Source organism: Terrapene carolina, unplaced genomic scaffold, assembly GCF_002925995.2.
Source record: "Terrapene carolina triunguis isolate 2854851 unplaced genomic scaffold, T_m_triunguis-2.0 Scaffold231, whole genome shotgun sequence".
Taxonomy (NCBI): domain Eukaryota; kingdom Metazoa; phylum Chordata; order Testudines; family Emydidae; genus Terrapene; species Terrapene triunguis.
Window position 1 is genome coordinate 17389038 of NW_020664582.1, and position 25948 is coordinate 17414985.

The 25948-nt window shown below is 39.9% G+C and overlaps 1 protein-coding gene across 8 annotated transcripts in view; it reads left to right on the forward strand.

Moving 5' to 3' along the window:
* NCOR1 (nuclear receptor corepressor 1) overlaps positions 1-24832 on the forward strand; it is a 105157-nt gene extending 80325 nt beyond the window's left edge. For 4 of the 8 annotated variants that reach the window (XM_024218481.2, XM_029912518.1, XM_024218489.2 and 1 more), the window contains 23 exons: positions 587-707; positions 798-899; positions 1592-1692; positions 2585-2753; positions 3394-3537; positions 4752-4835; positions 5438-5694; positions 6084-6444; positions 9984-10208; positions 11111-11320; positions 11551-11700; positions 12380-12541; positions 13024-13189; positions 14156-14655; positions 15288-15416; positions 16602-16759; positions 17011-17234; positions 17740-17877; positions 18750-18892; positions 20480-20533; positions 21717-21938; positions 23228-23410; positions 24258-24832. In XM_024218481.2, the coding sequence (XP_024074249.1) occupies positions 587-707; positions 798-899; positions 1592-1692; positions 2585-2753; positions 3394-3537; positions 4752-4835; positions 5438-5694; positions 6084-6444; positions 9984-10208; positions 11111-11320; positions 11551-11700; positions 12380-12541; positions 13024-13189; positions 14156-14655; positions 15288-15416; positions 16602-16759; positions 17011-17234; positions 17740-17877; positions 18750-18892; positions 20480-20533; positions 21717-21938; positions 23228-23410; positions 24258-24445 (4191 nt within the window). In that variant the 3' untranslated portion in view covers positions 24446-24832. Of the gene's footprint in view, positions 1-586; positions 708-797; positions 900-1591; positions 1693-2584; positions 2754-3393; positions 3538-4751; positions 4836-5437; positions 5695-6083; positions 6445-9983; positions 10209-11110; positions 11321-11550; positions 11701-12352; positions 12542-13023; positions 13190-14155; positions 14656-15287; positions 15417-16601; positions 16760-17010; positions 17235-17739; positions 17878-18746; positions 18893-20479; positions 20534-21716; positions 21939-23227; positions 23411-24257 lie in introns of all 8 variants that reach the window. The other 4 variants (XM_024218484.2, XM_024218491.2, XM_029912517.1 and 1 more) reach the window with 3 other exon arrangements.
* Positions 24833-25948: the final 1116 nt, after the last annotated feature.

The window sequence follows — 25948 nt, forward strand, 5'->3', positions numbered from 1 at the left end:
ACTGCATTTGGCCACCCTTGCTCTAACTTCTTAAGATAGGCATCTTTCCACATAGAAAGTGAATGCACTAGTTCATTTATAGGTAAACCAGTGCTAGAAATTGTTTAATGTCTGAGCAGTACAGAACTAAAAATAAGTGACTTCTATCAGCAGAATGGCATTAAATGCCATTTGCTTTTATACTGTCTATAGAGTGACAGTTGGCAATGAAGCTAATGGTGTCCAATCAGTGTTATATTTACTCCAGTATTGAAACTGAACCCATCCCAAACCTTTACCAAACAGGAGCCACATGGGCAACCTACTGGGGTGGAAAGAACTTTCTGTAGCTGCTCACTGGCTTAGTTGGCTTATTTATTCCTGTTCAATATTTGTTCTTAATACTGCAGGAGATATTATGTGTTAGGGTGTCTAGAGTTCCTGTTGTAATTATGTAGCAATACAAGATATTTTGGTCAGCTTATCATTCACTTCTATTTAAATAATTAAAAATTAAACCACAGTCTGTAATGTTAATATGCCAGTAGTAATTTAATATTATTCATTACCCAAAAATAAAATTTATCAAAGTGACTTATTCTTCTAGGGAACACCTGGCACTTACTTAACATCCCATAGTCAAGCTTCTTATAGTCAAGAACCAGCAAAGCCATCCGTGGGATCCATATCTCTTGGCCTGCCGAGGCAACAGGAGTCTGCCAAACCTGGTAGGAAAACCAAAGCCAACATAAACATTATATGCAAGTTTTGCGCAAGAATAGTTGCAAAATTAATTTGGTCTTTTTTTTCCTAACTAGCTTCCATACCCTACATCAAGCAAGAAGAGTTCTCTCCCAGAAGCCAGAATTCCCAGCCTGAGGGCCTCTTGGTCAGGGCACAGCATGAAGGTGTGGTCCGAGGTAAAGAAATAGTCATGGGTTGAGTAATGAATTTTAATTTGTCAAGGATGATGAAAATGAGTCAGTTAATTTTTATAGTCCTCACTACTTGACTTGCCATAAAATCTCTCATGATTTACTGAATATTCTTTGGCCTTTTTAAAGCCAGAGTATCCAAGTGCTATTCCAGCTTTCCTATATACTGTTCTCTGAGTGCATATGTCTTACAAAATGCATATAGAGTAGTCTTAAAAATTTTTAATTTTGAATCTTTTTGCCTTGCAAATGTTCTCTGAAATATCTGGTATATCAGCACACACGTGAAATTAACAAATAACAAGTAAAGGGGGACTGTTAGTTTGAAATGTAGTCAATTAATAGTAAAAATAAAAACCACAGGTTAAAATGGTTCAGGAATAAGCCTGCCACTAGCTCTCCCTTCTTGTTTAAAATACCTACATAAAGCAGTGAAACTGACTATATATAAAAATACTGACAAAGAGATACTGTAAGGAAACTGTAATTTTATTTCTCATCTATTATATATAGACCTATAGCAATAACAAATTTAAAAAAAATTCAAATAGTTTGACTTTTTTAAGTTGTCACCTTGGAGAGAACTTTCAATTATTTTAAGCAAGTAATTTGTTTTTTATCTGCCAGTTGAATTGATGGGGGCCTTATTTATTGGTTTTCACTTAATTTTGAATCAGGTACCACAACAACCATACAAGAAGGAAGTATAACACGAGGGACTCCAGCCAACAAAGTTCCTGTTGAAAGTATCCCTTCTCTGCGAGGCTCCATTACTCAGGTTTCTTCCCCTTTACCTTCTATTGTGTGGTACCAGTACAGAGGTACTTATTTTTAAAAATAATTCTTAACATCTTTGTATAGGCAAATATAAACACTCCAAGAATGAAATTCCAACAGCACTGAAGTCAGTAGTGCCAGGATATCACCTCTGACAAAGAATTATCATGCGTGTCTAACTTTTAGCTAAATAACACAGGTTTTTTAGTAGTTCTAAATGAAGACTTGTTAGCTGTATCTTACTTCACATCTGAGTAAAATCCTTGCAGTGCAAGAATTAAGAAATAAATCTTGGTAATCAGCTTTGCACAGATGCTGTTATTAAAAGCTCAGGAACAACCTAACTAATTTTTAAATCCCTTTGTCTTTCTAATGCGAAGATACAAGTAACATTCTATTCTTAGTTTTATGGTGGCTTGTGCATAGGAAGGGAGTAGGAGCAGTTAATGAGCAAACAGAACACCCTCTGAGTTGGTAACTCCCTTTCTTGATTTTTATAATCACAGAGTCTGACGCTACATTAGTATGCAGTGTTGTTTGAAGATAAAATACAGCCTAATGATCTTGGATAATAGTATAGCTAAGTAGATGTTCCGTTTTCCCCAAAACAGTTGTTGTAGTGTGTCCAAAAAAAGCTCCAGGTCGCAAAAGAATGCTGTAATATAGCATTCCCCATTGCCATTTAAAAAAAAATTCATAAAGTGGCAGTGAAAAATATACTAATCTGCACTAGTGCTAATACTTAAAATACCAGCAACTGTAACTATAATTCCTGATTAAAGGAATCAGGATTATAGGCCTGAAGCTACACTGAAGTTCTCTAGTGCCATCTTTTCAGTATCTTGCATATGTATGTTCAGAATTATACTCGATTTGATTTGATTTGATTGCAGGGTACACCAGCTTTGTCCCAGTCTGGCATTGCTGCTGATGCATTGCTGAAAGGAACCATCACCCGACTGGCTACCGAAGACAGCAGCCCTGAGAAGTGCCGAGAGGAAGCTGCAGCCAAAGGCCATGTTATTTATGAAGGCAAGAGTGGGCATATCTTATCATATGATAGTAAGTATTTATATACCTGAGTAGTATAACTGGTCCATAGTTAAGATTGCAACTGAGTTTCCTCTTCTAAAATCCACAGATTTGATAGGTTAGGAATCAGTTATTTTTCTATTGTTTTACTATTGTTTTACATATAATTCCATACAAAAACCACTCAGCTAAATAAATGCTAAGATTGCAAAGTCAAGCACTTGAAAGTTAGGAAATGTCAATGAAGGTGGCCTATGCAACCTTAATTCTGCCCCGTTGTGCGTGTGTATTATGATTGTGGTACGTTATATGAGATCATGTTTTTCCCCACAAGATGGACAGAGCTGCCTCATTGACTGAGCAGTTCAATATTTGTTTTGTCCTCATCATTCAATATATAAATAAGTTATCCTTTTAACATTAAAATTCAAACTTCAAGTCAAAATATTATAGACAAAAATATTTATTTGCTAAAGTAATACTACAAGATTTAAGTAGTAAAAGATGAGTGTTAAAAAGGCATATAAATATGTTTGGGTACAGTATTGAAAAGGTAAACATTGTTAGGATAAGTTTTTGATATCCTGTATCAAAAGGTTCTACTGTGTAATGGATTGCTTGGTATGTTATGTTCTCACCTTTTTCCTTACTACACGTCTGTATAATTCAGCAGCTATTAAGAACATCCGAGAAGGAACCAGGAGTCCAAGGACTGCTCATGAAATCAGTTTAAAGAGAAGTTATGATACGATGGAAGGAAATATAAAACAAGGAATGTCAATGAGGGAGTCTCCAGTGTCTGCACCATTAGAGGGTAAGGGACTATTTTAAATATACCATGTGCCTTAATAACAATTACATTGGGGTAGATCTAAATCGAGAGAGAGAGAGCGCGCGCAAGTAAACTGGAAGAGAAAGGAGACTTCAAAAGGTAGAAATCAAATCACTGTAACTTGATACTAACAGAGACGTAAAAGCATTTTAGAGCTATTGTTATTGGAGACGATATAACTAGTATCTACTAATAGCATAGTAGTAGTGGAATAGATAGTAGCAGCAATACTATTAATACTTCTTGTATTACTTTCTGTTTTGCCTGACATTTATTAATTAAGACTTGTGCAGCTGCCAATACTTATTTAACAGAGCATCACTGGATTTTTTTGGTTTGTTGTGAAATGACTGATTTCCTAAACCATGACCCAACCAAGATAGTAATGGTGAAGTGCCTTTAACTTTCCTATGTGCCTTTTGGGAGTACAAGAGGCAAGGAAACATTCCTCTAAGCACTGTAGAGCCAAGTGGAAGAGACTCCCTACCAGTCACATGAACTCTTTGTTCCCTCTTCATTTAACCTGTAGGGAACATCTGAGTACCTCTTGGTGAGATGGAGAAAAGCAGTTTAAAGAGGATTACAGATTATATCCCAAAAGATTTAATTGCTAGCTTTTAACTTTCTGGTGTGTACTCCTGATTTCTTTGGAGTGGGAGAACCTAAGAGAGGTACTGAATGGCAGTCTTACACCACTCTGATCCACTTCTTCTCCACAACCTATACAGAACTGTGCCTTAGGGATCTTGATTTTTAAGTTAAATTTCTCTTTGGCTCTTCAGTTCAGCTTCTTTTAGATGGTCCCCATGTTAAGTCTTTAAAGATAGAATGAAGGTTTTAACCAGTCATTGTTCTGTTTCACATTTCTCCTAAATGTTATGCATCACCAGGTGAGGAGACTGAAATAGAGTGAGTGCAGAAAAAGCAACTACTGTAGTTTGGGAAGTGTTACACTTCTTTTTTCCCAAGACTGGTGTCTTGTATATGTTTAAATACTACAGTAATGGGGTGGGACATATGCTTCCTGTAAATTTGTTAGGGCAGAGACTGTCTTTTATTTTTGTACAGTGCCTGGCAGAATGGGCCTCGGGCCTCTAGGCACAAGTGCAGTGCAGATAGTAAATTATGTGAGTAGGTAGCATGTACGTTATCATTCTTGTATTTAATTCTCTAACTCCGCCAAATAACTTTTTTAGGGTTAATATGCCGTACACTGCCTAGGGGCAGCCCTCATTCAGAACTGAAGGAGAGGACTGTGCTGTCTGGCTCTATAATGCAAGGTAAAGTTTTCAGTAGTATAGAGGCTGACATTAACTTACTGATCCTAGAAGTCTGACTTTCTTCATGAGCCCTACCCAGTTGCTGACAATGGTAGCCATCCTAAAGTTAAAACCTTTTAGTAGAGAGAGGTGTGTTTTCCACACATAAGCTTCCTGTTAGGCTACTGATGCACAAAAACTTAATGTACAAAATGTAAGAATTGGTAAATGGGGAGCTATTTTACATGAGGAAATTTGTAAAATCGAAAAAAGTATATTTAGCATTTTGCATCTTCAGGAAGCATTTGGGGAGGTGTATTGCTGCCTTTGCTTTTAGCATATGAGAGCACGCTTGACCTATCCAGTGTCCTAAACAATTGTTCAGTACTGTTCCCTTATGGCTTTTAGTGGTAAAATTAGTTCATTTAAAAAAAAAAAAAGTACTTCCTATGTGTCTTTCTATATTGGAGTCTTCTCTGTTCTTTATGTTGGACCCATTTGTAGTGGCAGGTCAAAGTTCCAGTTTGTGATTGGTATTTACAGTTTGCTAAATGTGCAAAAAAATCTTTCAGTGGCTGTTAACATACTAAAGACTTGTTTAATTTATTTTCCTTCCATGCAAGGTACACCAAGAGCAACAGCTGAGAGTTTTGAAGAAGGCCTGAAGTATCCTAAACAGATTAAGAGAGAGTCTCCTCCCATACGGACATTTGAAGGAGCCATAACCAAGGGAAAGCCTTATGATGGAGTCACTACCATTAAAGAAATGGGCCGTTCCATTCACGAAATCCCAAGACAGGACCTTTTAAGCCAAGAAAGTCGCAAGACTCCTGAAATAGTACAAAGTGCAAGGCCAATTATGGAAGGCTCCATTTCTCAGGTAACTATGCAAACCAGTACTGGACTCTTACTGCTGCCTTGATACTCAGCGGTAATTCCATTCAGGGTATTTGTTGCATTTAAGAAATACATGTCTCGTTATCCAAAAACAGAGGGTTTGTGTGTTTTTAATTAAGTTTGAAAACATTTTCTCCATGTATTGGTAAAAACCTTGGGATTATATATCATTTTGACAAGAGTGCTGGGCAGTTTGTATAAGAGATAGCAAGTACTGTAGCTCTGTTCGAGATCCAGTTGCATCACATGCCATAAAATTCATGCAAGTATGTAACACAAAAAATTAAAAACAAATTATATGCTGATCTTCTAGCATCAGTGGAAAGTTGGCAGGATGACCTTGGCTGCTGATGATCTTTTCCTTCTCTCTAGGGTACACCCATAAAATATGAAAGCAACTCCGGCCAGTCTGCTATCAAACACAATGTAAAATCTTTAATCACTGGACCAAGTAAACTGCCCCGTGGAATGCCTCAGCTGGAAATGGTACCGGAAAACGTGAAGGTGGTAGAACGAGCAAAATATGAAGATGTGAAGACTGGGGAGGCTGTACGTTCCCGTCCTACATCGGTGGTCAGCTCTGGCACCTCTGTCCTCAGGTCAACTCTTCATGAAACTCCCAAATCACAATTGAGCCCTGGGATTTATGATGACACCAATGCAAGGAGGACACCTGTGAACTATCCAAGTCCTATGTCCAGGAGTTCACCTATGATGAACAGAGTTACTGAAGGTATGTTATCCTTCCTTGCCCAATGTAAGCTGGCCATTAAAAATCATAACAATTCTTAAAATTCCTTATTTTTGTAGATTGAGCACTGTTTGGGTAAAGCATACAAGGACATTTGCTTTTTTAAAAATAGGTTATTGAATTTATTTATAGAACATTTCACTCTGTTCTTAAGTACTGTCATAGTTCTGTTCGATTTGGGTTGCAAGCCAAGAAGAGGAATGTTCTAAAAAACTCAACATTAATTTAAATTAAATAATGAAAACCTTTCTGTTCACACTGAGTTTTGTAATCCTCCCACAGTGTTAATCTTGGGCCTCAACACCTTAGAATGTGCCTCATGCTTATTGTTCTTAGCAAAGTTGATGTAGGTGTACATTCATAACAGTAAAGGTTCAGTCTTTCCCTCTGTGACCCTTTTTGCTTTTATAATGCTGTTGATCCCAAGAAACTGAAAATGTCTCAGTTGAACTTAACATCACCTCTGTAAGGTAAGCATTCTAGCTATTTTACAGAGGGTAAGATGAAACATAAAGATGTTAGTGACTTGTCCAAGACCACACAGTACATTTGTGATAAGGCAAGGAGTTAAAGCCACTGGAGTTCTGACTCCTAGGGTGAAATCCTAGCCCCATTGAAATCAATGGTAAAACTAATATCTTTATTTTTCATTAGTGTAGTTGGACAAGGTTACATAAATAGATTATGTAATAACATAGGTACATCATGTACACTGCCTAATAGTTTAGCTTTTCATATTACTTCACATACTCATTCTTACCAATGAGTTTTTTGGCAATTCCACAGAAGTAAGTTTTTAGGAGGGGTTTGAAAGAGAGCTGGGGTCTGGAGAATAAGTACCAAAGAAAAACCAAATCAGACTAGTATGGAAGGTACTTTTAAAACCGTGAAAGGTATTTTGCTGCCTGTAAAATGTGGATCTCTGTTAGGCCATGGTTTACACTGACCTGGAAGACCACTTTCTCACCATTCTAGCAAAATCTTTTTAAGCACAGTTTAACAGAAAGCTGGTCATATTAGCCAGTGTCCTTGCTAGGTTGTTTGTCATAGCCTATTAATGGTTTGTTTTGTAGTGTCACAAATTTTAAATGTCTTGTACTGTGTGCCAAGTAATGTTTAAGTACTAGAAAGCTATAGCCTGCAAGCCAAACTAACTTAATTACATTCACAAACACATGGGACAACTTGCAGCTTGTGTGTTTTTAAAAAAGAAAAGCTAGTAAAAGGTTATAGACTTGGAAATAACTTTGAAAAAGCCACTATGCTCAGAAGTGCGTTTTTTTTTCTTGGCTGAAATCAATTTGATATCTGTGACCCCCTTTGCTTAAGAGATAATTCAGGCCATTACCAGGCTCTCCATACAAAACCTGTTTCTTTTCTAAGCTAAACACCTTGTCAGTTCTCATCTGCTTTAATTGTCAGGCATCAGAATAAAAGTAGTTTTGTAAAGATATCTTAGAACAGCTACATTTCTTCTAGCAGGGAGGGCTGAGATGCCCAGTCTCCGGCTAGGCAACTACTGTCAGTTTCTTCCACAATCAGCTCCTCATTGGAGAAATTGCATCCCCAGCATTCTGTGTTTCTCTCTCTCTCTCAGAATGCATTTCTTGAGCAGGTCTTTAATATCACTGCTCTTTGCATTCAAATTGCTCCTGATGATCCAATTCTGCCACAGTGCTTACAAGAAATTAGCCCAATAGCTACATAAAGAATCAGGTAGAGGGAATAGCTGGAACTCGCTTGTGTGCCATTCGTTACTTGGCCACACTCCTTGCTTGTTGTATCTGGTTCTCCCACTCTTCATGTCTTTTGTCTTTCATACTGTAAGCTCTAGAGGGCAAAGACTCTTGTGTCTGGAAAGCACCCAGTATGTTTTGGGTGCTGTGTCTATGTTCGTAATAATACTGAATTCTGAGCCAATTGCATAGGATGTTGTTTCTTCTTTTCAGGCATTTAACTATGAATTAATTCAAGGTGTTTTTTGACTTTTCCTGAACATACAAATTAGCCTAGTCTCCCTAAACCACACCTAATAGCCATTGTTTAATATATAGTACAGAGGTTGCAGCTAAATAAGAAGTTTGTTTAAAATAAACAAAACTTTACTTTGTTTTCAATAATTTACGTGTATAGTCAGTGTTAAATATTTAGAAACTCTGTCATGTAGTCTTCCCCAAAACTTGACATAGCTCTAAAATTATTGTAATTTTGGTAAAGGAATGCCTTTAGGATTACATATTTTAAAATACCTCTTTCAAATCATTAAGGTTTTTAAAAAAAAAAATCTTCAGGACTGCTGTTTTGTAGAAATAGGTTGAGCCATATTGTTAGATGTTTGGTGACTTTTTTCTATACATATGTCACCAAATCAATCTGAGGTATATCCCATTTTGTTCCTAAAATACAAGGGTGGGGGGAGGAATGGGTTTTGTCCAGTGGAAATATTTTCAAGCATCTAGTAGAGAATTTCAATAATTAAGTATTTTAAAGAAAGTATTAATTTGGGGGGGGAGGGGAAGGGGGAGGATACTATAGCAGCACTACTTAATGCCTTGGCACTTGGTAAGATAAGACCTATGTAAATCCAGTACAGTTTTGTATTACTCTGTTCTGTCTGAAAATCCCAACTTAGTTTTGGAATTGAATTTTTCCAATTTTTTACCATGGCTAAATTTTAAAATATTTATTCTTTTGGGCAACTTGTTAGTCTCATTCTGTTTGGGACATATCACTTCTCTTCAATTAAAGTAAATGTTATGTTTCCTCAGAAGAAGTTTAGCTGTCTTTTCTTTTTGACATAGTTGAGCAATTTCACTGGCTTTTGTTGAAGTTTTCCTTTTCAGGTTCCCAGAGCTATACCCACGAGAGCCTCAGATTATCAAAAAATACCACCACCACCACCACTACCACTCTCACATCCGAAACAAAAAAAGGGCAATTGTATCAAGTCATTACATGAGCCAACCTGTGTTTGTTTTTGTCAAGTCAGTTCATTCTTTCTGTGTAAATTGAATTTTGGTGACTCTTAGGATGAGAGCCTGAGGCCTTTTGTTTATCTACAGGCATCAGACAGATCAGGACTGTGCAGGGTGGTCTGTTCAGCATTCCACCTCTGTTCAAATTTCTACCACTAAACTTTCGCCCAAGGCAAACATACTTTTATAGAGGTAGGAGGTAATTCAGTCTCAACTCGTACTTTATACTGGGTCACTTCAAAGGTGTTTCTTCAGGGAGTGTGGATTGTTTGAATATGGACTGTTACTCACTTAAGGCACTAAAATATCTGGATGATGGAGCTGGTATGTTAATCTGAAAGGCTATCTAATAGCATCCTTCTGAACTAATTTAGTCACTAACTTCTGTTTCCACAAATTGTTCTAGGTGTGTAAGGTGTTTTCTGACTGGTGTACTATTGTGCAGGAGTCTGAAGTCATGTCATGTCTGATCTCTTTTTGAGCTAATTCACATTTACAACTTCACCAACTATCAGGAGTGTATTTCTTACAAGTGTTTTTTTCTAGCTGGAATATCTTCTGGGAAGCCTGCTAATCATGAAAGGAAAACCACACTTACCCCAACGCAGAGAGAGAGCGTACCAGCAAAATCTCCAGTCCCAGGGGTTGATCCTGTAGTAACTCACAGTCCGTTTGACTCCCATCATAGAGGCTCTACTCCAGAAGTCTACAGGAGCCATCTCCCTCCTCATTTAGATTCAGCCATGCAATTTCACAGGGCTCTGGATCCTGGTAAATGCCTTTTGTTGTTGTTGTTTTCCTTTTCAGTCCTGTGGTCTTCAGTAATATACAGAAAAGATTGCGTATTAAAAGCAAAGGTCAGTGGAGCCACCATTAAAAAGTTCTTTACTATGAGCTATACCTTGTGCCCAACACACTGCTTAGAGGCCTTTTCTGGTTTTTTTTTAATCAAAATATTCTTAAAGTATTCCTAGGTTAATTCTACATTTTCTCTCCATTAGAACAAAATGTTTTTCCCTTTCCATTTCAAAGATCTTATAGAAGAAGCTGTCAAATTACCTCCTTTGTGTTTATCAAAAATGGGAGATGTTCAGAGGATATTTTTAAGTAAAGTATTTGTTAAAAGAATGACAGGCATCCAAGAAAAACATACCCTGGGGATTAAACAAAAGCATGGTGAGGGTTTTGTGAGTGAAACACTCTCTAATTCAGAGATTACCAGATTGTACGTTGTTTTGCCCTTAGAATCCACGCTGATGGTATTGAAAACAGGAAATTGATTTGTAACTCAAAGATCAATCCACTTCCACTGATTATCCTTTATCCTGTATTTTTCCTTCTATTATCCTGTATTTCTCATTATCCTATGTGGATATTTCAGTGCTTCGCTTCTAAAGAACATTAGGATTTACATTCACAGTTTCCCCTCATGACTTTTTCCATAAAGCAGATTTCTTCAGTCTGGATTGCTTAACCTTTCCTAGCTAAGTATGAGAACATATGTTCTCAATGGAACATCGACACTGAAAAGACTAGTTTTGATTCTGTCAGAGCTGGCCCTGGAGGATTGGCAACCCTTTTTAAAAATATTTCTTAAGCTTTAATAACTACAGATTCCAAACTCTTCCTCTACTGCACACTAAACTTTCCTTTATTTTTTTTCTCATTCTCAGCTGCTGCTGCATACCTGTTCCAAAGGCAGCTTTCACCTACCCCAGGTTACCCAAGTCAGTATCAACTTTATGCAATGGAGAACACACGGCAGACAATCCTAAATGACTATATTACCTCACAGCAGATGCAGGTTAATTTACGTCCTGATGTAACCAGAGGACTATCTCCTAGAGAGCAAACTTTAGCTCTCCCATATGCAGGAGCCAGAGGTATGTCTGCCTCCTCCAGGCTTTCTTTGGAATATGCTTTGGAGGGTGGAGTTTGATATATAAATGGTTGCATTTCAAAACTGGTCTCTGCATATGCAAAGCAAAACTCTGTATAACACTAGTAGAAAGCCTAGATGCATATTTCCTGTTTTTTTTTTTTTTTTTTTTAAGTAATTGTAAATTGTTGAGATTGGAGAGTATATCCTAACTCCATTATAACTTTTGAACAGGAATTATTGACCTGAACAATATGGCTCCCACTATCTTAGTCCCTCATCCAGGAGGAACAAGTACCCCTCCAATGGAGAGAATCACTTATATCCCTGGCACCCAGCTCACGTTCCCTCCGAGGCCTTACAACCCTGCATCTATGTCACCAGGTAAGAGCCTGATTGTTCTGTATTATCCCTAATCCATTGACCTTCTAGAATAGTGACCCTCTCTATCCACTAGTCACTGGATAAGTGTCTTGCTGCTGTTTTAATAGCTAACCCCCATGCCATTCACTTTGGGTGATGGGAGAGATGATTGTTAACTTTATTGCTTCAGTAGCAGCCAAAGGTACCCAAGACAGGATCAGGGCCCCATTGTGATAGGTTTTGTATATATCTGCTGGAAGCCCTGAAGAAGAGAAAACAATTAGAAAAACAAAAAGTTTGATGTTTTTGTTAAATACAATGGGCCAGATTCTGTCATCTGATACATGAGCCCATTAATTTCTGTTCGAGGGTGGAATTTGGATAGGAATCTGGCATAGGATAGAATCCTGTTATCTGCCAGCTGGATAGCTCCTATCCCCGTGTATTAAAGCAATGCAGTGACTTGGGAAGGTTGTTTCCCAGCCCCGCCTCTCACAGTGAATTTTAGGGTTCAACCATCGTACTCCAGTATGTAATTCTCAATGGAATCAAAGTGGTTTTGGGTATTCATAAATATTCTTTTCTGGCTTCAACTTGCATCAAGTGTGTGTCAAGTAATACACACTGCTGTGCTTTTCAGTGTTTGTCTTACGCTTTTCATTGCTGTGTGAAGCACTTCCATCTCCTGTGCATCTTATAGGACACCCTACGCATCTGGCTGCGTCTGCAGCCGCCAACGCTGAGAGGGAGCGGGAGAGGGAACGGGAGAAGGAGCGGGAGAGGGAACGTGAAAGGGAGCGGGAGAGAGAACGAGAGAGGGAGAGAATCACTGCAGTTCCTGCTGAGCACTACCTTCGGCCTGGTGAGTGTACATTGCCACATTGGGATCAGTCTTATATACAAAATGTAACTAATCAATTTCCACAACCACCGTTAGCACTTTTGTTTTGACTTCTAAAAAATAAAAAACAATGCTGTGTAACCTATTGTTAGCATAATCTAAATGGGTGATTCCTAAGATATGGAGATTTTGCTGTAATTGACAGTAGTAGGTAATATGTTCTTTTTATCTTCGTTCAGTTGTAATGATGCAGAATCTGGAGGATGGAATCAGTCCTGTCCCAATTGGCATTTCAGTCTGTGCAATGCAGATTGGAGGATGCTGTTCTTCAGAAAGCTTTAAATATTGTCTGTGCCTGACAGCAGTATAGACATGTGAAAAAGGGTGTGGAGGAGGCGCTAGCATTATGATACTTGCTTGTGCATTGTTATATACACACTTATTACACGTTATAACAGGCTGTATATTTCCCCCCCACCACTAACTTTCTCCACATACTTAAGGTACAGAGCAGCCTGGCAGACCTGGCAGTCATGGATACGTTCGCTCACCTTCTCCTTCTGTTAGAACCCAAGAGAACATGCTGCAGCAAAGGCCCAGTATTTTCCAAGGAACCAATGGGACAAGTGTAATTACCCCTCTGGATCCTGCTGCTCAGCTACGCATCATGTACGTTTCTTAAACTCCTGTTACAAAGAAATATGTTCTGGGATTAAGCTCATTACTAAACGTGTTTACATTGCATGAAAAATAGTAGAGACCAGAAGTTACCACTGTCTGCTAGGTCTTTGGCCTATGGGAAATGACTTAAGGCAGGGGCGGGCAAACTTTTTGGCCTGAGGGCTGCATCGGGTTTCATAAATTGTATGGAGGGCCGGTTAGGGGAGGGGGTCGTGGCCTGGCCCCCACCTCCTATCTGTCGTCCCTGCCCCCTCCCACCCCCCTCGGACTCCTGGCCCATCCAACCCACCCTGTTCCCTAACGGCACCTCTGGGACCCCTGCCCCATCCACACACCCCCGCTCCCTATCCCCTGACCGCTCCCGGACCCCTGCCGGCCCATCCAACCCCCCCCCTCCTTCCTGACTGCCCCTCCAGGACCCCTGCCCCATTCGACCCCCTGACCATCCCCCCGAACTCCCCTGCCCTCTATCCTACACCCCTCCCCCTCCCCCCCCCCGCTTCCTGGCCCCTTACCGCGCTGCCTGGAGCACCGGTGGCTGGCGGCGTTACAGCTGCGCTGCCCAGCTGGAGCCGGGCCACGCCGCCACCATGCAGCACAGAGCACCGGGTCAGGCCGGGCTCTGCAGCTGCGCTGCCCCAAGAGCTCCCAGCCCCGCCGCCCAGAGCATTGCGCCGGCGGCGGAGCGAGCGAGTGAGCTGAGGCTGCGGGGGAGGGAAAACAGCAGGGGAGGGGCCGGGGGCGAGGCTCCTGGGCCAGGAGCTCGGGGTCAGGGCAGGACGGTCCCACGGGCCGGATGTGGCCCGTGGGCCGTAGTTTGCCCACTTCTGACTTAAGGGATAGGTGTTAACATCACAAAAGCTGTACTTTGTGGGAAGCCTGGAAGAGCCAGCTGAAATCATTGAATTGGTGTTGTATGATCTAATGCAAGTGATTTTTGATATTTGCTAACAGGCAGCTCACGCCTGGAGCCCCCTCCATAACTCCTGGGTTGCCTGCTTCCCGTTACAATACTGCTGCTGATGCCCTAGCTGCATTGGTGGATGCTGCAGCCTCTGCTCCTCAGATGGAAGTTGTCAAAGCAAAAGAGCACAAGCATGAAGGAACCAGAATAGAAGAGAACATGGGGCGCAGGTCAACGGTGGTTAGTGAACAGCAGCAACAGATGGAGCAGAAAACACTGGAAGCAGAAAAGAGGTCTGTTCAGTGCCCGTACACATCGGCAGCTTTTTCCAGTGGCAAGTCCCAGGGTCCGTCTTCATCGGTAGTTTATTCAGAGGCTGGTAAAGACAAAGGGCATCCTCCTAAATCCCGGTACGAGGAAGAGTTAAGGACTCGTGGGAAGACCACCATTACTGCTGCTAACTTCATAGATGTGATCATCACTCGGCAGATTGCTTCGGACAAGGATGCACGGGATCGGGGTTCACAAAGTTCAGATTCTTCTAGCAGTTGTACGTGTCTTCACTCTTAAGTACTATTCCCTCATGTGCTCTTTTCATTTCACTTGCTACGTTGGCCATTAAGGAGATGGCACATCTGAATAGATTTGTTTTATCCTGTTGCTACTAATGCAGTGCAAGCCCTGTACCGTCTTCCCTTTTATATAATTGACAGCTGCTTGACGTGAAATAAAACAATACTCATTTATACAGTGCTGTAGCTATGCATAGCACTTTTCAGCCAAACACAGTTTTTCATAAGAACCTTGTGATGCTCAGTGCAAAACTCACCATCACCTGTATAGTGAACGTTCAGAGTATATGCTATGGAAGTCTTAGATGTAGAAGGGAATGGCTATCTTGAATAACAGAAAAACAAAACTAACCACGCTACAGATCACAAGATACTTCCTAAAAATAATAGCTTTCCGTTTGTAGTAGTAAATGCATTATGAAAATGAGGAGAAAATGCTTATTTAAATGCTCAAATAGATTTGCCCAGTCATGAAAATAAAATAGATTCCCTACATTAAAAATGTTGATTAAGATTTATTGGCTTTTAATATTAACTCTTAATATTAAGGTTTCACACTTACACAAATTTGCATTTTATTTAAAAACATCTCTGCTGTTTGAACTCCTAGTATCTTCCCACCGATATGAAGCACCTGGAGATGCCATTGAGGTGATTAGCCCTGCAAATTCACCTGTACCTCCCCAAGAAAAACTACAACCCTATCAACAAGAGGCACCCAAACCAAGCCAGGCAGAAAGTAAGTCCGTTTCTTTGTAGATAAAAAAAATTATGTCCAAGTATCTTAAATATATATTCCCTTTTGAACAGTTGCTATGAACTCATACGCTTGTGTATATAAAGTACACTAGCAGCCGTATAGTTGCAACTAAAAGCACTCTTGAATCTTCAGAAGCTTTTTCTAGAGCATGTACTTAATTGTGATCTGTGAAAAGTGGGGAAATTTGATTAAATTTATTGAAATTGCAATAATGATACTTAGCACTCATCAGTTATACCTCACTACGCCTAGGAAGGTGGGTGCATTATTCGCATTTTGCATATGGAGAAAATGAGGTAAATAGGTTGACTTGATCAGACCCTACAACTAGTCTGAGAGGGTGCCAGAATTAGAATTTGAGAATTTCTGATTTCTAGACCCGTGCTTAATTCACTAGACCAGTGTTTTTCAATCTCTGGTCTGAGAACCCCTGGAGGTCCGCAGACTATGTCTTAGGGGTCTGTGAAAGGTTGTCATTACCATAGAACAGTGGTTTTCAAGCTGTGGTCCGCAGACTATGTGTAAGATTTCCAAAGGGGTCTGCACCTCCATTTTGAAATTTTATAGGGGTCTGCAAATGAAAAAAGGTTGAAAACCACTGCACTTGACTCTGCTGCTTCTTATTGTAATATGCTCTGATTTAGAATTAACAGAAAAAAATGCTTCTGTTAAGTTATAAAAAGTACTTAAATTATCAGTGTATTGGTGGTTGGTGCAAACACATTTTGGTGAAAGAGACTGAGGTGCAAGGTATGTCAGCTCAGTTTGCTGTCGAAGTACAGTGAAATTAAATCAATCCAAAAATATGCATTCAGTGCTATTGTAGACTAGTACTTTCTGTTGCCTGTTTGAGTCAAAGGGTCTAAATCAGTGGTTCTCAGTCTGCGGGCCGCTTGCGGCCCAATCAGCAAACAGCTATGGCCCATGTGATATCCTCAGGGTCATACAGGTAGTATATATATTATGTGGATGCGTCCCACTGGTCTAAATACTAAGGAAAGAAAGCTATATTAGACAAACTACTTAAAATTTCATGCAGAAATGTTTCATATATCTCTTTATAAATATTCAAAAAACTCTCAAAGCTTAAACTTCAGAAATATCTTCTTAAAATGAAATGGGTTATTTTTTTTTTTTCTCCCTTTTTTTTTTTTTGGAAACTAGGTGATCCCAACAGGCAGTATGAAGGTCCAGTTCACCGATATAGGACACAACAGGAATCTCCTTCTCCACAGCAGCCTTCACTGCCTTCCTCTCAGGCAGAGGGGATCGGACATGTACCTAGGACCCATCGTCTGATCACACTTGCTGACCATATCTGTGTAGGTTAATTTTGCAAGTAACTTTGGGATTGATTTATGTTTTCAAAACATGGAAATGCTACATTTTATTTGAGAGTTATAATATGTTACAGTGTTAGTGAAACCATGACATGTTACATAATCACATGACTGAAGTTCAGATTGTCTTGTGTTTGGTGCGTGTGATGCCAATTGCGTTTGTTCCTAAAATGAGATAATGCAGGCCAAATGTTTGACCAATCTTTTTTTTTTTCCCCCCCCCCCCCCACCAGCAAATTATTACACAAGACTTTGCTAGAAACCAAGCGGCCTCACAGGCATCCCTGCAGCCTCCGACTAGTACATTCCAGAACTCTGCTCCTGCTTCAGCTGCTACTCCTACTCGGGCAAAGGCTTCAAACCGCTACAGCCCCGAGTCGCAGTCACAGTCTGTTCACCATCAACGGCCAAGTGCCAGAGTGTCTCCTGAAAATCTCTCTGACAAATCCAGAGCAAGGTGAAGTGGTGGCTTTTTGGTTTGACTGTAAATTCAACCAATGTCTGCATAAGTAGCCAATAAAAATTAACAGTGGATTAGGCTTAATTGATTTGAAGTAGGTTTATCCTTCAACCTTTCTTAGCTGTCCGAAGGCAACTTACATTTTATGTCTACTTTCTTCAACAAATAGAAGGAACATATGGCTTAACTTTCTAACAGTGTAGTAAGGAAAATGAAAAATACTCACTGGTGCTGCATTGTAGATTATAGCCATCTCCACATTTATACTAGATCTCCAAGCTTTGAGGGAAGGAAGAGACATAAACACGTAGAGCTCATAGAAATTAATCATTTATGTGGATAGTCTGAAGTCTTGTGTTTCTGTAATATCTTTCATCCCAAAGGATACCATAGACTTAAATGATATATAAGCAATAGACTTGATCTTTGATTACTGGAGTTTGTTTTTAATTGTTCTTGTTACACATCTGAAAAGTACCTCTCCTTTGTATTAAAAATTTAGACCTGGGAAGTCCCCAGAGAGAAGTCATGTCTCTTCAGAACCCTATGAGCCAATCTCACCGCCTCAGGTCCCAGTTGTACATGAGAAACAAGACAATATTCTATTGCTTTCCCAAAGAAATGAGCCTGCTGAACAGAGGTATGTCTAAAAACTGAACTTACTATATCTTAACCTGTATCTCTGAGTGGTCAGCAGCAGCTCTGATCTCTGAAGTGAGGCACTATTGTCTAATGGCAAGAGCAGGGTAGTAGGAGTCAAGACTTGTAAATTCTGCTCCTGATTCTGCTACTGTGGGCAAGTCACTTAGCCACTCTGCCTACCCTATTTACAGATGGGTGTGTACCTACCTACTTCCAAGAGATGTTTAAATTCACTGTATGTAAAGCACTTTGAGAAGCATGGGTGAAAGACTCCATATGTGCAAACCACCTTTCATAATCTTTGGGTTTCTCATTGCAACCAATGTGTTTTTAAAGAATCAACTGGTTTAGCCCCCAGAGTGATGAAAATTCTTGGAAAATTGAATCTCCTCTTAACTTTCAGAGGCAACCTGGTTGAGTGGCTAGGGCACAGGACTAAGAGTCGGGAGCCTTGAGTTCTGTTCCTGACTCTGGCATTGACCTTGTGTGTGTCACTTACCCACTTTATGCTTCAGATTCTCTGTTAGTATAATAGAAATATTGATACTTACCTCCATTGTCAATTGCTTTAAGATATACAGATCAAATGCATTGAGGTGGTGGTAGTGATTATGCTCTTGGCAAGTCATCAGTCTGGCACTCACTTGGGCAAAGTTTGGGTGTCCCTAAGGTAATGGAGACAGTAGTTGAGTGTATAGCTCTATGGGGTATATAGCTATTCTGTATAAAATTGCTGATGGGGGGTTATAAAATATGTTGAATTTGGGCCCCTGGTGTAAACTCATGCCAGAGTTTAGAAGTGATGGGAAGATTTTTAAAGCAATGCATGTTGATGTGTAGTTCATCTTTGACACATGTTGGTCTCAGCAGGACTGACTCTCGCTCTCCGGGGAGTATAAGTTACCTGCCTTCATTTTTCACCAAGCTTGAGAACACCTCTCCAATGGTGAAATCCAAGAAACAGGAGATATTTCGTAAGTTGAACTCCTCTGGTGGAGGTGACTCTGACATGGGTAAGTGGGACTTCACTTTCTCATTGCATTTTCTAACGTAGGGTATCCTCGGATGGCAGTAATGCAACGCCTAACCCAGTCCTGTTTCAAATACTTTTCATTTTATTTAATGTTATGTTTAAAAACATTACTACCAAACACTTGGAAGTTTTGCCATATATATTTTGCTCTTGTATGTAGGAGTTTATTTTACAATTACAAGGTTAATATTTTGTTTGCGAGAGGGAAACATCTTCTGTAAACTAAGGGCAAGCATTTTATTTTGGAGCCAGGAAACATTGGGCGAAAACCTGCACTCTTATCCATGTATGAATTATTGGGTTTTCCATTTGATGTATAAGATATGTAAACATAAGCTTGCATACGTGTTTTCTGCTGAAGAGGTGGTCATGCTGCCAGAGGGGCTTCAAAGACTCCTTTTTGTTGTTGTTTGCTCTTGTAATTATGAGTGTCAGTACGGCAACCTCTAAACCACAAATAAGTTGCATATAGTTTTGGAAGCCGATATCAATATGGTGGAACATGTTACTAGCACCATATTGTACTTTCCTGAATAAACTTATTCCAGCAAAATGGGGATTTCAGTTAGCAGTAAAGAGAATTTAATTTGGCTCCTAACCCTTTAATGCTCGTGGTTAGAGCGCACCTCTTTGCTAAAAGTGGAATATGCTTGCAATGAGCAAGAAGATAATTTTTGTTTCACAGAAATCTACCTCATTGTTTTGGAATGTCTTATAAACATTGCTCTTAGAACTGATGGAAGGGCTGTGGATTTGGGTGTCCTCGCCTTTACAAAAATCTCTTATTTACATAAGTAGGGTCAGTGATGCTGCCATTATTGGTGGTGTTAGACATATGTTAAGCCCATGTTGTCTCATTCTGTGAGAACATTTGTCATTGTCTTTTAATAGCCCTTGGTGGGTATGTGTGATAGATCCTGCTGCGTTGCACTAATACATTTCAGCTAAACTTTCATCTAGACTTTTAGAATGCTAATATACTATCCACTACTGTCATTAGCTGATTATCTGTTTGCTTCATGTCAGTATCAGGTCAATAATCTGCAATCTCAGATTATTAAAGATATTACATAATGTTTGTGTTATAAATCCAGTAATTTGAATTAATTTTTCCAGCCATTTCAAAGTAGTTCTAAATGGTCGTAAGTAAATACATATGTGGCATCAAAATTCATATGATACGTTCACCAAAATGTATGTTCAACCAGGAAAATAAACACAGCAGCTTTTTTTTTTAAGCATTTTAAAGACCTCCGAGACCAGGAAAACCTTCAAAGGTCAATCTAGTGTCTGAAAGAGTATTTTTAAGGGAAAGGAAAGCTAACAGACAGATTGTGTCTGAGGTTGTGCTTATGGACCAACATTAAAGATGGACCTCTACACATAGTTTTACTTTACTGAGCAACCTATGGTGCATATTCACAGCACTAAAACCCAAAGGTGAAGTCAAAGCAGATAAAGTTGCAGATTAATGAGAGAAGACTCTTCAAATACTCATACACATTAGTACGTGTGTAGAGCTTATCAGTAATATACAACAAACTTAAATGTTGTGTTTTAATTGCAGCAACTGCTCAGCCAGGAACTGAAATATTTAATTTGCCAGCAGTCACTACCTCAGGTAAATCTTTCTGAAACAGTTCTTGTAACAGAATTTGCTGATTGTAATACTTTTTAATAGGTGTATTGAGAAACTCTGAAATAAGAGGGGGGGGGGGGGGGGAATGCAGAAATAAGCCAGTAGAGCCCTAAATGTGGAAATTCCTGTTTCAATACACTAGGGAAAAGCAAAATGAATATAAAAGGGAATTTGAATGTATGTCTAAAGTGCAATTTAAGGCAGAAATTTAATTTGTACTAGAGTTTGGCTTGTAATTTTCTTGCACTGATGTCATAATCATGCAAATATCTTTTCCTTAGCATCTCATTTAATCAAAATTGTGAACACTTGCAACAAAGTTCTCTACTAAAACAGTTCATAGCTAAATTTATTTTCTGAATTTTCATAAACTTTTTATTTAAATAGAAGGAAGAAACTGAGCTATTAAAGTATTTGCTGTATTTACATTAAGTTCTCTGGGTAGCTTCACATCAAGTAAGAAATTGTCCTAAAGTACTCCTCGTTTATTAGTAACTATTAAACACTTCTCCAGTCTCCTGCCTAATCACTGTGTAGTTCAGAACTTGTCACTTGTAGAGGCAATTGGAGGTAGTAATCCAAGCTGTGCCACAAACTCCCTCTCTGACTTTGGGCAAGTCACGTTACCACTCTACCTCTCTTTCCCCATCTTTAAAATATTGATTTCCCTTGATGAGGGGGGAGAGGTTGTGAAGATCGATATTCGCCCAGTGTTCTGTATTTAACTTGTAAAATAATTGTCACAACATAGAATTTTTATGTTTCATCATGAGAAAAATCCTGTTTTCTGGGTGGTCTCCTTTTATGACCAATATATTTTAATAATTGTCGGTTTTGATTAATATTCTGTCAAAATTGGCATCCTTAACTGCCTTGGCTCTTAGTTTTTAATACACATGTAAGTATCTTATCCTCATGCAAACAGGAGTCTGACATAATTGACATGGCTCTTTAATGTTTGCTGCTGGCATGTCTAAATTGTAGCCATTGTGAGCTGCTTGGTGCATGAAGCTTAGCATAAACTGCTCATCTTTGTTTTTTGTTTTGTTTTTTTCTTCCTCCTCTGTCCCTTTAAAATCTTCTCCCTTGTCTCTGTTATAATTCTTTTGAGGTGTATTTTGTCCTCCCCTCCCATCCTTCCCCTCACAATTTCTTCTTCTCCCAGGTGCAGTCAGTTCTAGGGGTCATTCCTTTGCAGATCCTGCCAGTAATCTGGGTCTGGAAGACATTATTAGGAAGGCACTGATGGGCAGCTTTGATGACAAAGGGGAGGATCATGGAGTTGTAATGTCCCAGCCTATGGGGATAGCACCTGGTAGTTCCAACCCTGCAGTCTCAGCTAATAGCGAGGCCCGTAGAGAGGAAGCTAATCCATCACCCAATTCAGGTGAGAAATCATCTTGCAGCTCCTCAGAATTGCAAGGCCTTGAGTCGGGTAGTAATTGTGGGGTGTAATTGAAGTAGTTAAGAGAGCTTGAAATCATGAAAACTGAGACATCCATGCTCCCTGACAGTGCTATAGAGGTGACATGTTCACCCCTTGGGTTGGGGACAGGTGCCTCATTCTTCAGCAATGTCCCCTCCAGTTCAAAGAAGCAGTGCTGGTACTCCAGAGTCTTAGCCAATGTTTCTTTTCTGAAAACATGGGGGGCTAGGGTAGGCAAGGATGGAATGAGGGGGAGGGGGCGTGCTCCTGCATAGCGTTGTGGTATAGAAAGATGCCTACCTGGAACAGCACCTCTAAAGAGTGTACACAAACCTTTGCAAAATGGCTGACTAATGCATGGTACCTGTAGCTAGCATTAGGTGAAAGTAACCTGTCTCTTCAAAGGGAAGGAAATGCTTTACATGGCCCTCTCCACTGAAGAATTAACCCTTTGGTGATAGGAGTGGGGATTTCTAGAGCCCTGCACGGATACAAAATTTATATCCCCAGATATAAATCGGTATCCACAGAGCTGCAGGTCTATCAGAAACTGTAACGGCGAAAGCAGCAGCATGTCGGGCCACCGCTCCCAGGAGCCAGCGCCCTGTGCTGGCAGCTTCTCCGGCGTGGCTGTACCGCCCCCAACCCCACCCGCTGAGAAGAGCACCAGGCTCACCGGCAGCTGTCCCTGGTTGCGCTAGTGCGTGCAAGCGGCTCGCACACTCCCAGACAGGAGTCCCTTCCATGCAGCAGTCTGCATAACCTGTCTGGGAGGATGCGAGCCACTTGCACACACTAGCGTGACCAGGGACAGCTGCCTGTCAGCCTGGTGCACACCTCAGTGGGCAGGGCTGGGGGCAATACAGCCACATCGAAGGCCCTGCCGGCACGGGGCGCTGGCTTCTGGGAGCGGCGGCCTGATATACTGCTGCTTTTGTTGCTGCAGTTCCTGGTAGAGACCTGCAGCTCTGCGGATACCTTTTTATATCCACGGACATAAATTTTGTATCCGCACAGGGCTCTGGGGATTTCTCAGCAATGGTGCATGAACAGCAAACAGAAGCTATAGGCTGCTACCACCAGAGGGTTAAAGGTAACTCTCCAAGAGAAAAAGTCCAGATTTGATTTGCTGAAAGGAATCTCTTTATACAATTTCGCTTGCTATATGACAGTTTGGTTATAAATTTATTATTGAGTCTAAATTCTATTTTTTTTTTAAATAATCTTTTTACTGTGACTTCCATTTTCAGGAGGGGGAGTTGGCAAGCAGAAGTTAATTGGCAAGTCTAATAGTAGGAAGTCTAAATCTCCTATTCCTGGGCAGGGATACTTAGGAACTGAGAGACCTTCCTCTGTCTCATCTGTACATTCAGAAGGAGATTACCACAGGCAGACTCCAGTGTGGGCCTGGGAAGACCGGCCTTCTTCAACAGGTGAGAAATGTTGCCAGAAATACTACTAAAAAATAACTAGAATTGGAATCCTGTGGTAAGGTTAGATGTGGAAAGACCCATTTTAAGTGTCTGGGCCAAATCATCACAGTATCCAGATCCATTAAACAGGGATCTTTTTGAATCAGATATGTGCAGAGTAGCAAACCATCTCTTTACAAGGGAAGACAATGTTCTACCAGGCATTTTAACACCAAAGTAGGTCATTCACACCACAAGTGGTTTAATTAGTCCTCTCAAAAATTATAATATTCTTTATCAGCAGCTGAGTTGTCTGAGATGAGTGAAATTATTTTTTAACGTAGGAAGTAATTTTTTTCTGTTTTCAATCTGATCCTTGCAACCAACTCTTCACTGTACAGTGAGAGGCACCAGTGGAAAACTGTTTTTGGGAAATTTTTGATCCACAGAGCTTGAAGGATCACTGTAATCCCTGAAACTGAAACCCAGTGTATTATAAAACCAATATTATGAGGTTCATATGCCAAAGAAATGTGGTGAATGACTTGGTTTTTTTTTCCTGCAATGTTCTGAGTTAAAGCTGCACACGTAAACTAAGATGATGGTAATCAAGAGTTGGCCTCCCTGTAAACAAATTACATGTGATCCTGGCTGTTATAAACTAATGGGAATTTTAAGGAGTAAACTTAACTTTCCCTTTCTCGGGGGTCTGGTGTTAAAATTATTAGGTTCTGGAATCTTGGTGGAAAACACCAGTGTTCATCTCTGATCTGTCACGTGTCTATTCATGTCGTGAAAACAAAGTTAAGTCTTGAAGATCTGGTTGGAGTGATGCCTGTCTTATTTGAGTTCAACTTTTTTGACTTAGGATCAACTCAGTTTCCTTACAACCCCTTGACAATGCGGATGCTCAGCAGTACACCACCAACGTCCATTGCATGTGCCCCGCCACCCATGAGCCAAGCAGCCACTCACCAACAGAACAGGATATGGGAGCGAGAGCCTGCACCACTGCTTTCAGCACAATATGAGACTCTGTCTGACAGTGATGACTGAACTATGCAGAGTTTTTTTAATTTGTGGGTCGAAAAAACTCTATTTTTGACTTATGCCCAAAGGGACTTCCCAAGAGAGCAAGGGCCACACACGAAGAAATGATGGGGAGTTATTTGGAGAGTAAATCGAAAAGATTCCGTCTGCACAGACCACGTGTAGGAGGATCATGATCGAGGAGGGTTGACGTACTAAAGATAAATATGTAAAGACTTTTTAAAAAGTGGACTATTCCTGTTCTACATCTATTTGTAAAGAAAACCATAATGTCTTTAAATCATTCTTCTGTAAATAGAGAGTACTTTTTGCAGTGTTTTTTCCCTTGCTATAGTCTCTGGTGTACTTACGTTCAAATCATTGCATAAACCTTGGGGGTCATTTTGTAATTTTTTTAAAGCATTTTCTCAAGTGTAGAGTACTCTTCATACCTTACTCTCCCAGCCGACATAGCATCATTGCCCGTTAATGCAATGCCACCTCTTACTGGTGGTGTGCTTCAATTTAATTTTTTCCCTAGACACAGTGGTGTTCAAGCTCTTGTGAAAATGTTGATTTTTAAGACTGACCCCTTAACAAATTCTGTACATTAACATAGTCAGGTCTGCTGGGGTAAGATGATATATTTCTTTGATTTTTAAATTTCTGCCACATTGTAAATTTTCAGTGCGGTTAGTTTTATTTAGCAACACTGCAGAAATATTATTGCATGGGTATGTTATGGTTCAGTTTAAAAAGAAAAAACAATAACAAAAAACCCCAACCAAGCAGCTTCTGGAGTCATACCTCACTGTTATGCACACTGGTAATTTAACTGTGCCCCAAAAGACTATTTTAATGTTTTCTGTTTCTGCATTGTATGCAGCTGAAAAAGGCTACTATTTTAAACAAATTTTACTACCATATATATCCATATAAATCACAGCAGATTGCTTAAGTGAACAAAGGCTCTGGGTGGGTTGTTGGGTCCATCAAGAAAAATATATCCACTGCTCTAGTTTAAAAAATAATAATAAATAAAGCTACTTCTGAGCTTTGTAATCAAGGAACATGAGAGTCAACTTTCTGGGCTCTGACAGCCAGTTTGAAAAAGAGACTGTGATTATTGCTCACTTGATTCTAATTTTTAAATGTCTTTTAACATGCATTTTAAAACCTAGTCCAGTAAGAGAAATGATTTGCATGGAAACCTAATTTTTTATATTGAACCAACCCCTAAACTTTACTTGATAGAGACTCTCTCTAAAAAAAAATTGTTTATGGTACTAGAAGAGGATCTTTTTAATCAGTCATCTGTCAGTGCCTGCTGGAATTAGAGGCCTCTACTGTAGTAATATATTTGTAGTACATGTATACATGCATCTGATTAGTGCGGCCACCGTGTCAGTTGGAATCTGTTTGCCACGTTTCACTTTTATATGGTTGCACTGGCCCCAGGACCATGAGTTTAAGTGCTCTGGGGTACAAGGAGACAAGTATTGATATGGGGAGAAAACTATTGAATGGGTG